General features: G+C 36.3%; 1 protein-coding gene and 1 pseudogene across 1 annotated transcript; one reads left to right on the top strand and one right to left on the bottom strand.

The window, feature by feature from the left end:
• Nucleotides 1-2,821: 2,821 nt before the first annotated feature.
• LOC133328139 (lysosomal aspartic protease-like) lies at nt 2,822-3,952 on the bottom strand. The gene has a single exon (XM_061536695.1). The coding sequence runs from the start codon at nt 3,950-3,952 to the stop codon at nt 2,822-2,824; it is 1,131 nt and encodes a 376-aa protein (XP_061392679.1).
• Nucleotides 3,953-5,992: 2,040 nt separating this feature from the next.
• On the top strand, nt 5,993-9,386 carry LOC133328140 (cathepsin D-like; annotated as a pseudogene).
• Nucleotides 9,387-10,859: the final 1,473 nt, after the last annotated feature.

Below are 10,859 nucleotides of genomic sequence, written 5' to 3'. Positions count from 1 at the left end.
GTGGTGAAGTCGGCCCAGTCCGACTATACTTCTTTCCTTACTGGTTTTATTTATTTTAGACATTGTTACAGACCTCTGCATTGTCATAAAATTCGCATATGTGTTTTCCAAATTATTTTGATAGCCATTATAACAGGATCCTTCAATGACACAAGACAAGAACCATCATAACAAGAAACGAGACGAGACTTAAAGTAGAAGGAAACATAAAACCAAAAAAAAAAGAAATATTAAAACGACAAAAAATTGCTATGCCGTAGAAAACCCCTCGCCACCATCAAACACCATCCCACGACGGCCCGTTCTATGCACCGGATTGACTCGGAGGAATCAACTTCCGACCAAGGGCTGTCAACCCAGCAAGTACATGTTCGTGTATTTTTTCAACTTGGGAGATACATTAATCGGAATGTTTGCTCCGGATTCTTTTGATCCGGGATTGAGACAAACCCCGACCATGGTTCTGCTCAGTTTTTCACAACAGCATCTACCACAGATCGACATCGATACTGAAGCAACGATGCCAGCAAAAGAGAGTCATACAGGTCGATCTCACTTTTGTCGCCAGTAGCTAAGACACTTGAGGCTTTACTACTCCCCAGCATTCGTGTTGCTACTCAGTTGCTGATCATCAAAATGGGTTCCGGAAGAAGATAGTACAACAACAGCTTTGCACGCCAGTTCCACACATATAACGGAAGGACTCAACCAAAACAGGTCGTGTACCGTACCGTCAGTCACGCTAAGCTGTTCGAGGACATCGAGAGAACAACCCTCCAGCCATGTTTGAAACGCCAGTTGACGTGGAATTCAGAGACATACAGTCGAAGGCCCAAAAAGTTAAACAGGGTGTCCGCCAAGGAGGGGTGATATCTCCGAAACTGTTTAACCTCTACCACTCTGGATTTCCACGGCCACCGGACGTCATAAAGATCATAACATACGCAGATGATTCTACGATCATGGCGTCAGGACCCAAAATTGATGACATTTGCGAGAGGATGAACCACTATCGCGGGGATATTTTCCGGTCGAGGAATATGGAATATGGCCAAATTACCCCAAGGTTCTAGGGGTCACATTCGATAGCCTTTATAAGTCGTCCACGCATGCCACAGCTATTTGCCCGCCCACGATACCTGCAGAAGAGCAGCAGCTACTTCGACAAGCCAGAATGGTCTTGGCACAATTAAGATCAGGATGGTGTAGTTGCCTTAATTCATATTGGGCACGAATTGACGGTGAGGTCGATAATATCTGCCCGGCAAGTGGTAATGGTCCACATGACACACTACATCTATTCAACTGCCAAGCCAAACCCACTCACCTAACCCCATCTTGACTTTGGACACAACCGATACAGGTCGCAGCCTTCCTAAACTTGGAATTAAAAGCTGACAACAACAATCTGATAAGAAACCGCTATTAAAAGTTTCATGAATTGAAATCATAAAATGCAGAAATTTGGACATTGGCAACATTTTCTGAACAATATTCATATTATATACGAATTATTTTTTCTGTGTAACTCCCATAATATAAACGGAAAAGATGCGACAAAAATGGTACATCTACACGTTGAAAGGTAAACATGTAAAAACGACGTTAAGTTAGGCCGAGGCGTACATGGGGTCGATCGGAGCTATTGTATTGGAGTTAAGCCAATGAAAAATTTCTGCCGACAAAAAATTAAATATCAATTGAAAAATTGGCCATGAACCGAAAATGTTAACACCCGGTAGTGAACAAAGAAAAAATTCGAGGTTGACCGGCATGTTAGCAGTTGTAACATCGCCCTGAAGCTAAAAATCGACCATAAAACTGTTTTAACCCATTTACAATTGAGGAGAGGTGTCGTGTTCCACCAGGACAACGGTAAGCCACACACATCTACATTGACTCACCAGAAACTTCGGGAGCTTGGTTGGGAATATTTAATGCATCCGCCATACAGTCCGGACTTGGCACCAAGCGATTATCATATTTTTCTTGCATTACAAAATTTCCCAAATGATAAAAAAATATAAAATACAGAGCAGGACTTCTATGAGAGAGACATTATGAAGTTACCTTTAAAATGGCAACAAATCATACAACAAAACGGTGTATATTTAGCCCAAATCGCACATTCCGAAGCATGTTAAATAAAGTATTATAGTTCATATAAAAATAAGGGTTTCTTTCTCCCAAACCTAATATATTTAGGACCTATAATTCATCCAAACATAGATACCAAAAACAAAAAAAAAGAAAATTGCTTTGAAAATAGTTCCAAACTTCTGAAATGTTTTAAAATGAGTCAATAACGTGATATGTTTTCAAATAAACAAAACCGTGGACCGAGAGGGTTAAAAGCTCTACCTGAAGTATTACAAATTATTTTTCCAATCGAGAATCTCTATGAGGTCTTCTGCCCATAAAATACCACTAGAAGATATTTTGTACAGAAAAGGTAACGTCATTTTGAAAACATATCAAACCGTGGACCGACATGGCTTATTTTCAATATCAAAGATCATAGGGAATACATAAATATCGTTGCAAATTTTAAAGCACTATCTGGAATACAAAATTGACTTTGAATTATTTAGTGCTATAAAGAATATTTAGAACTTTTTGGTATATCTACAGTATTTTATTTTTCCAGATATTTATATACCATAGATCTAATTACGCAGGGTACAACAATTTATTACTCTCTTGCCCGGGACTCATAATAAATCTGTTCTTAAGAATTATTGGAATTTTATTCATTGTTTATTATTCAACATTATTTATTTCTTTTATAAAATTTCCAAATCATACAATATCATGTATTGATTTATTTAGCTAAAGCAAAACCAACACGATTATGTTCAAAATCGAAACTGGTATAGTATTTACCAATAAAGACATCACCCAAAATCCAGAAATCGGTACCAGCATTTTCGAAAGCCGAAGCGCATTGGTCATCAGATTTGATAACATATTCGGATCCTTTCAAAGTAAATCTTCCACCGCCAATGTAGAAAACAACTTCTGGCAATTCATCAATTTTCGAACAATCCAACATATATTCATAGGTATCCTCACTGAATTTGGCGCCAATAGCCCTTTGGATTTCTTCGTATTTATCCGATGGCACACCGATGAGAGAGGTACCAGTATCGGCAATAGCTTGACAATGGTCACACAAACGAACATCCTTAACGTGAGCTTCATCCATTTCAAATTGCCAATAACCCCTTTCGGATACAGGGACATAATGGAAATCGCCGGTATAGTGACGATCATCATTGCCACCCAAAACCATAACACCACCATCATCAGAGGTGCCATGACGGGCCAAGTAGAACGAGAATACATGATCCCTCACCAATCCTTGGTGGATCATATTGTACCATGGTGGTGTGACATCATCAACAGCAATTGCCTTAAAGGCCATACCCATAATACCATCGAATGGAGCATAGACGAAGGTGGTACCAGGTTCACTAGTGGCAGCAGCAAAAACTTGCTTCTTGATTTCCAAACCTTCAACGGTCACTTTATCCTCGACAAGGTAACCACTCAAACTTCCCGATCCATATTGAATGGCAAACGATTCACCGTTTTCGACATAGGTAGATGAGGCACTTGGATCGTAGGTGTGATGATTTTCACAGGCCTGATTGTATTCTGAGCAAGGCTTAACAGGAACCCACAAATTGGAAGAGCCGGTATCGAATAGAACCAAGAATTCTTGACCAGGAGTACCAATTGTGATTTTGCCATAATACGAGTCATCCACATAGTTGAAGAGTTTCTCCTTGACCAATTCTCGGCTTTCAGTAGCAATACCATATTTGGCCTTCAGTTTACGCAATTCATTGGCTTTGCTTTTTTGTTCCTTAACTTTGGTTAAAGGAACCTGAACGAGGGTGGCCTCTGTCAAGAGCAGAGCACTTAATAACACCACAAATAATTTCAACATTTTCGTTTGAATTGTTGTGTTTTTGCAATGTTTCTGCTTTTATATAGTCACGACGTAAGATCGTATCACAATTTTATTCTAAAAATTGTGTCAAACAAAAAGAAACTGTTTATTAGATAGCATTTTTTATACTCGTATGTACAACAAAATGTCAAGAGGATTCATCACAATCGGAATGGACATATCATAAGTGTTTAGACTAGACTAATGTTATAGCAAATGATTAGATCTGATTTTGTATTTTGAAAAGAGGCTCTAACGCGTTTTTTATCAAAATAGATTTATTGATAATACTAACAAACAAAAACAATGTAGGACTCCCACGCGCCCTATTTCCTTAGAGTTATTTTCAATGGTATATTTCTGAGGGTTAAAAAAGTTATTTTTTTCAGTCTAAGGGTATAAGTGTGACGTGTCATAGAGCCCAAAGTGCACAAAGTGCGTTTTTTTTATATATCTATATCTGTACCGATTTCAGGGAAACTTGCCAGAGACTAATTTAAATTACTTCTTTACGTTGTGTCAATCGGCCTAGCTATAGATCTTTCCATTCTAGACTTAATTCAGTATCCTATACAAAAATTCGCGCAAATCGAAAGATATATAGGGACTTTGGTGCACCAATTACATAAAATCGGACGAAAATATATATGGGAGCTGTATTTAAATCTAAATCGATTTTCACGAAACTTAGCACACATCATTTTAGCCTTAATTAAGTATCTATATATAAATCTGAACCGATTGTCACGAAACTTTGCACACATCATTCTAGACTTAATTCAGTACGCTATGCCAAAATTCGAGCAAATCAAAACATTTCCAGTGACTTTAGTGTATTATTTACCTAAAATCGGGCGAAGCTATATATGTGAGCTATATCTAAATCTGCACCGATTTTCACGACGTCATTCAGGACCTTATTCATTACGCTGTGCCAAATTTCGTGGAAATCGGAAGATATATAGGGACTTTGGTACACCATTTACCATAAATCGGACGAAAATATATATGGGAGCTATATCTAAATCTGAACCGATTTTTCCCATCGGTTCGTCCTTGGGCGAAATAAATGAGCTGTACCAAATTTCAGCCAAATCGGATTATAAATGCGAACTGTACTTTGTTTACAATTTAACATCAACAGACGGACGGACAAATAAATGCACAAATCGACTCAGAAAGTGATTCTATGCACGATTATTTTTCCCTGTTACAAACATATGCACAAAGACATAATACCCTGTACCACAATGTGGTGAAGGGTATACAAAAGTATTTAAAATAATTTTACTTATAAATGCTCTGTTGCAGAATTTGCAAGACATTTCTATTATTCAAAATTTATTTAGAATTATTCTTAAAATATTGAGTTGTTTAAATATAATTGAAACTGCCCAAAAATGTGGAATCGCAAGCAAATATTTCCATGAGATGTGTTCATATTTTCTCTCATGCGACATTGAGGCCTGGCACTATGTTATCATTACTCACCGCCATCTATATTTGAACACTAGCACTTATGGGGTTGTAAACTATGATTAGCAGAGCAGACAACCACTAAATCATTAACAGCATGACTCAGCACGAACTAGCAAAAGGCCATCCTTATATACCCTCCACCAAATGTCGAAGTATATATTAAATTTTTCATTCCGTTTATACCACCACGAAAAATTCACCGGAGTTCCCAAAAATATGTATATTCTTGATTAGAATAAAACTAAAAGTCATGTACCTAAAAATAGAATATATCGGGAAACGTTTTTGTGTAGGGCATATATAACGGTATCCCCCATTATATCTATTATATTTAAAGTTCATATTTTTGCATTGAATAATTTTATTTTTTAAGAAAAAATAAAGCTATTTAAAAGATCAATAAAATTATAAAAAAGTAAAGAAAATTCAAAAGTGGGACGAATTCGACTTTATGATACCCTCATATATGCAATATCCTGTCATAGACATCTCATCTTTGAAGGATCGGCCAAATCAAATATTTGATCTACATAGGTATATGAAGAAATTTAAATCAATATGGTGTACCATATGTTTGAAATCGATCAAAAGTAGGCGCACTCGGTCCAGAGTTATATGTAAACCTGGACCGAGCGCGCTATCCAAAATTTAATATCAATCGTACGACGTTTATTATTTTATGCACAATTTGCTTGAACTCAAACGAAAATATATAGGTTTTATATCTACATCTGAACATAATTGAAATCGGATGAAAATATATGTGGAAGCTACATCCGAACCGATTTCAATTCAATATACTATACAGTACTTCGTATAAATAGGTGGGTATACATAGGAGATGCTCCAAAGTTTTTTCCATCGTTTTATATAATATTATGTCGATCAGACACACGTAGCTTATTTCGTGGATTCTTCTATGTGTGATGCACATTTATATAACATCGGACGAAAATAGATATGGCAGATATTGGAACCGATATGACACAAATTTAATATATGTACGTCATTCCTATACATAAAACGAATCGGAAAGTAATTCTATATGCCATCAAAAGTAACCCTAGGTCTATCCCGATTTCTTTTGTAATATTGCGTGGAATTTAACAAGCTACAGGTTACAAAATGTTCGAAATGACCGAAATTTGTCTTCCCAATCTATGACATTTAGTGAAACATTCTGCTTATTCGTTTACTAAATTAAATAACCCTGAAATGTAGATGGCGCCAAAATAAAAAGTTGCATGAGATTACATTTTCTGAGTTCACTTTTTCTATGTCGTATATAGAAAATTATGGTATTGTGGAAACAAATTGTGGGTTCAATTTGAATGGATTTTGGTTGCTGAAAGCTGGACTTTTTTATGCAAATTGTTAACTATAAAGTTACGGTTCCATAAAACTGTGCGTCTAAGGGTTTACTCACATTATCCCAATCGATTTGGATGGAGTTTACAATTTTGCGTTTAAATTGTAAAACTTTGTAAATGATTGACGACAATATAGAGTTGGTCCTTAGAAATATAATAATTAAAATATATTCAGTCGAAATAGAACGCGTGGGAATTCCACATTAATTTTGATTATTATTATATTGGCTATAAGAGAAATGCAAAAGTGCTTCTTTCTAATACAACACATCTTATCAATTTTAGGCCAAAGGCCAAATATGGCATTGCAACTGAAGCTGAAGACCGGGACTTGGTCAAGGAGAAACTCTTCAATTATGAGGATGACTCGTATTATAGTGAACTTATCATTGGTACTTCTTGTCAAGAATTCTTGATTATATTCGATACCGGTTCTTTCAATTTATTTAACCTTACTCTGTATTAAATTAGACCGTCAAACTCATCCTAGTGTCTCATCTACCTATGTCAAGAACCGCAAATCATTTGCCATATAATATGGATCCGGAAATTTTAAGGGGTTACCTTGTCGAGGATACCGTTACCGTTGAAGGTTTGGAGATACAGAAACAAGTGTTTGCTGCTGCCACTAGTGAACCTGGTACCACCTTCGTCTATGCTCCATTCGATGGTATTATAGGTATAGTCACACCATTGCTGTTGATGATGTCACACCATAATGTATTCTCGTTCTACTTGGCTATACACAGTACCTCAGATGTTATGGTTTTGGGTGGCAATGATGATCTTCACTACACTGGAGATTTCCATTATGTCCCTGTAACCAAAAGATTATTGGCAATTTGAAAATGATGAAGCTCAAGTTAGGGGGTTTGTTTATGTGATAATTGTCAAGCTGTTGACGATACTGGTACATCTCTCATCGATGTGCCACCGGATAAATAAGAAGAAATCCAAAAGAATATTGCCGCCAAATTCAGTGGCGATACCTATGAATATATGTTAGATTTTTTTTTCTACATGGGCGGTGCTTTGAAAGAATCCGATTTTATTATCAAATCTGATGATCAATGTACATCGGAGAATATGCATAGAATCACTTTCTGAGTCAATTTATGCATGTCCGTCCGTCTGTCTGTCCATGTTAAATTGTTAACAAAATACAGGTCGCATTTATAATCTAAATTGGATGAAATTTGGTACAGGTCACCTATTCGGCCCAAGGACAAACCCTATTGAAATTGGGAAAAATCGGTTCAGATTTAGATATAGCTCTCATATATATCTTCGTCCGATTTAGTGTAAATGGTGTACCAAAGTCCCTATATATCTTTCGATTTGCCTGAAATTTGGCATAGCGTACTGAATTAAGTCTAAAATGATGTGTTCAAAGTTTCGTAAAAATCGGTTCAGATTTAGATATAGCTCCCATATATAGTTACGTCCGATTTTAGGTAAATAGTCCACTAAAGTCCCTGGAAATCTTTTGATTGGCACGAATTTTGGCATAGCGTACTGAATCAAGTCTAGAATGGTGTTTCTAAGCTTCGTGAAAAGGTCCATAGCTAGGCCAATTGACACAACGTACTGAAGTAATATGCATAAGCCTCTGGCAAGTTTCCCTGAAATCGGTTCAGATATAGATATATAACAAAACCCCGACGTCTGTTAGGATACATATGTAGAATATACCCAAAGTGGTGAAGGGTATCATATAGTCGGTCCAGTCCGACTTTACTACTTTCCTTACTGGTTTCTAACTACATTTATTTTTCCTAGGATGTATGATATTGAAAATAAGCCATATCGGTCCACGGTTTAAAATGTTTTCAAAATGACGTTACCTCCACATTTTAGAAGTTTTATAGGTTTGAAACCAATGATTGTCTGCATTTTACCAGTTAATTTTATATATGGGCGGATCTTTTCCAACCATATATAAAATTACCAAGACTACTATAGGCCTAAATAAATGACATACATATTCTATTTCCTACATATAGAAAACACTCTAGTATTTTGTCAGAAATGTATACTTTCCATATTTCCTAAAAACAAAAAAAAAAAATATTAAATCGATCTTCTATAAACATGTCTGCGGTCTTCTATAGATGTTAATGCTTTCAACTATTTCCTATAGTAGGAAGAGATTCTTTCGATCTTGATTTGGCAGTCGATGTACTTTCTTACATCGTTGCTTCCGGAAACGTAAGTACTTCTAGGGGATTTCTATAGGCTGTGACCTTTTATAGGCAAAATATCTTCTAGTTGTCTGTACAGACAGAATATCTTCTAGACGGAAGAACTTCTGCAGTCCTCCTCTAAAGAAAATTCCTTCTACTGGTATTTTATAGACAGAAGACCTTACAGAGGTTTTCTGTAGGCAAACTATTTTGGTAGAGCTTTTAATTTTACTACGTCATTTATATTTTTCCTAGAAACCATATATTGAAAATAAATCCTGCCCATCCACACTTTAGTATTGAGCAAAAAATACCACGTTTTCGTCTCATTTTAGAAATTTTAGAATTTTGAGACTATTTTCGAAGCGATTTTCTTTCTTTGCAGTTAAATTTGTATGAAAAACTAGGTCCTAAACATATATACATTTTTCAACTTCCTTTTGTCTTCGACGGACAGAATACCTTCTAGTTGTCTTCTACAGACAGAAGATCATATAGGGTTCTCCTATGAATAGAAGAACTTATACAAGCATTCTGAAAACAGAATACATGTTACAGGTCTCTAATACACAGAAGACCTCATAGAGATTTTCCATAGACGAAGACCTTTAAATGGTCTTACAGAAACAAAAAAAATCAACAAGTTTTTTATAGAGTGACAACATTTCTGAAGAATTCACTAGACGAAAACCTTCTATCGGTATTCTATACATATATGTATATAGAAGATAAATATTAATATAAGTCTGCTATGGGTCTAATACAAAAAGACAAAGATTTTTCTGTGGCATTATATTTTAAGAACTCTAGGCCGTCTATTAGCCATCCTATCAATATAAGTTTTTTTTCTCGGCCTATTACTGAGAATATTATAATTCATTTAATTTTATTTAAATTTCCAAAAGTATTTAACAATAACAACAAAATTAAAATAAAACAACAACATTAAAAACAAAACAACAAAAACTACAATAAAATAATGATCTCGTATTCCACTTTTCAGTCGCATCAGTCCTTGGTAACACCAGCCGATTCTGCATTGACATTAGCCTTCACAGCAGTAGAAGTTGAATTAATGGCTGTATTAACCCCAGCTGAAGCTTGGCGACCACAACTATTTAAACTTGAAGCTGTTCCGCTAGCTGTTACATTTCCTGATACTGATTGCGACACACTTTGACCCTGGGCATTTGCAACATTTGCAGGAGTTGCAGTAGCAGCAGCCTGACGTGTAGCAGCCGCAATTACAGCAGCTGCATTAATTCTTTGTTTGTGTAGCATGGCACTCATCATAGCAGCTTGTTGTTGTTGTTGTTGATTTTGATGATAGATTTGTTGTTGTAACATCTGAGCATATACCAGGCGTTCATAAATTGCTGAATTGGAAATAGGTGATGGATTCCCTGCCGAATTATTAGCACTATTTAACATATGAGTCTCTTTGATGAAAGCATTTAAATAATGTTGAGCTGCTGAGGTCAATACGGGATTAGAATAGAGTATTGCCGGTGATGCAGTCAATGCAGCATTGGCTAAGGTATTCGATATGAAATTTGTCGAGCCATGTGTTGAATGTTGATTGTATACCATGGTAGTTGCACCGCTGCCGACCGATGATGGTGCCGGGACATATGTTATCTTATTGCCCATGAACATACCATATGTAGTGGCGCCCAGGGGACCAGCTGTTGAAGTGTTGGGGCTGCTACTACTGATGTTGTTTACTGGTCGCACTTGGGATGTAATACAACCACCCATTTGATAAAAGGTTGTGGATGTTGAATTTAAAGAAGCGGCTGTAGGGTAGGTTGTTGCTGCTGTTGTGGAAATTCCATAGGTGGCCGTAGAAGTGTTAAATGGAGATTTCTGTAA

Source organism: Musca vetustissima, unplaced genomic scaffold (assembly GCF_032173495.1).
Source record: "Musca vetustissima isolate MV318-11 ecotype Yass unplaced genomic scaffold, APGP_CSIRO_Mvet_v1 utg147678, whole genome shotgun sequence".
Lineage (NCBI taxonomy): Eukaryota > Metazoa > Arthropoda > Insecta > Diptera > Muscidae > Musca > Musca vetustissima.
The sequence above is the reverse complement of the archived record's forward strand: the minus strand, read 5'-3'. Positions and strand labels throughout refer to the sequence as shown.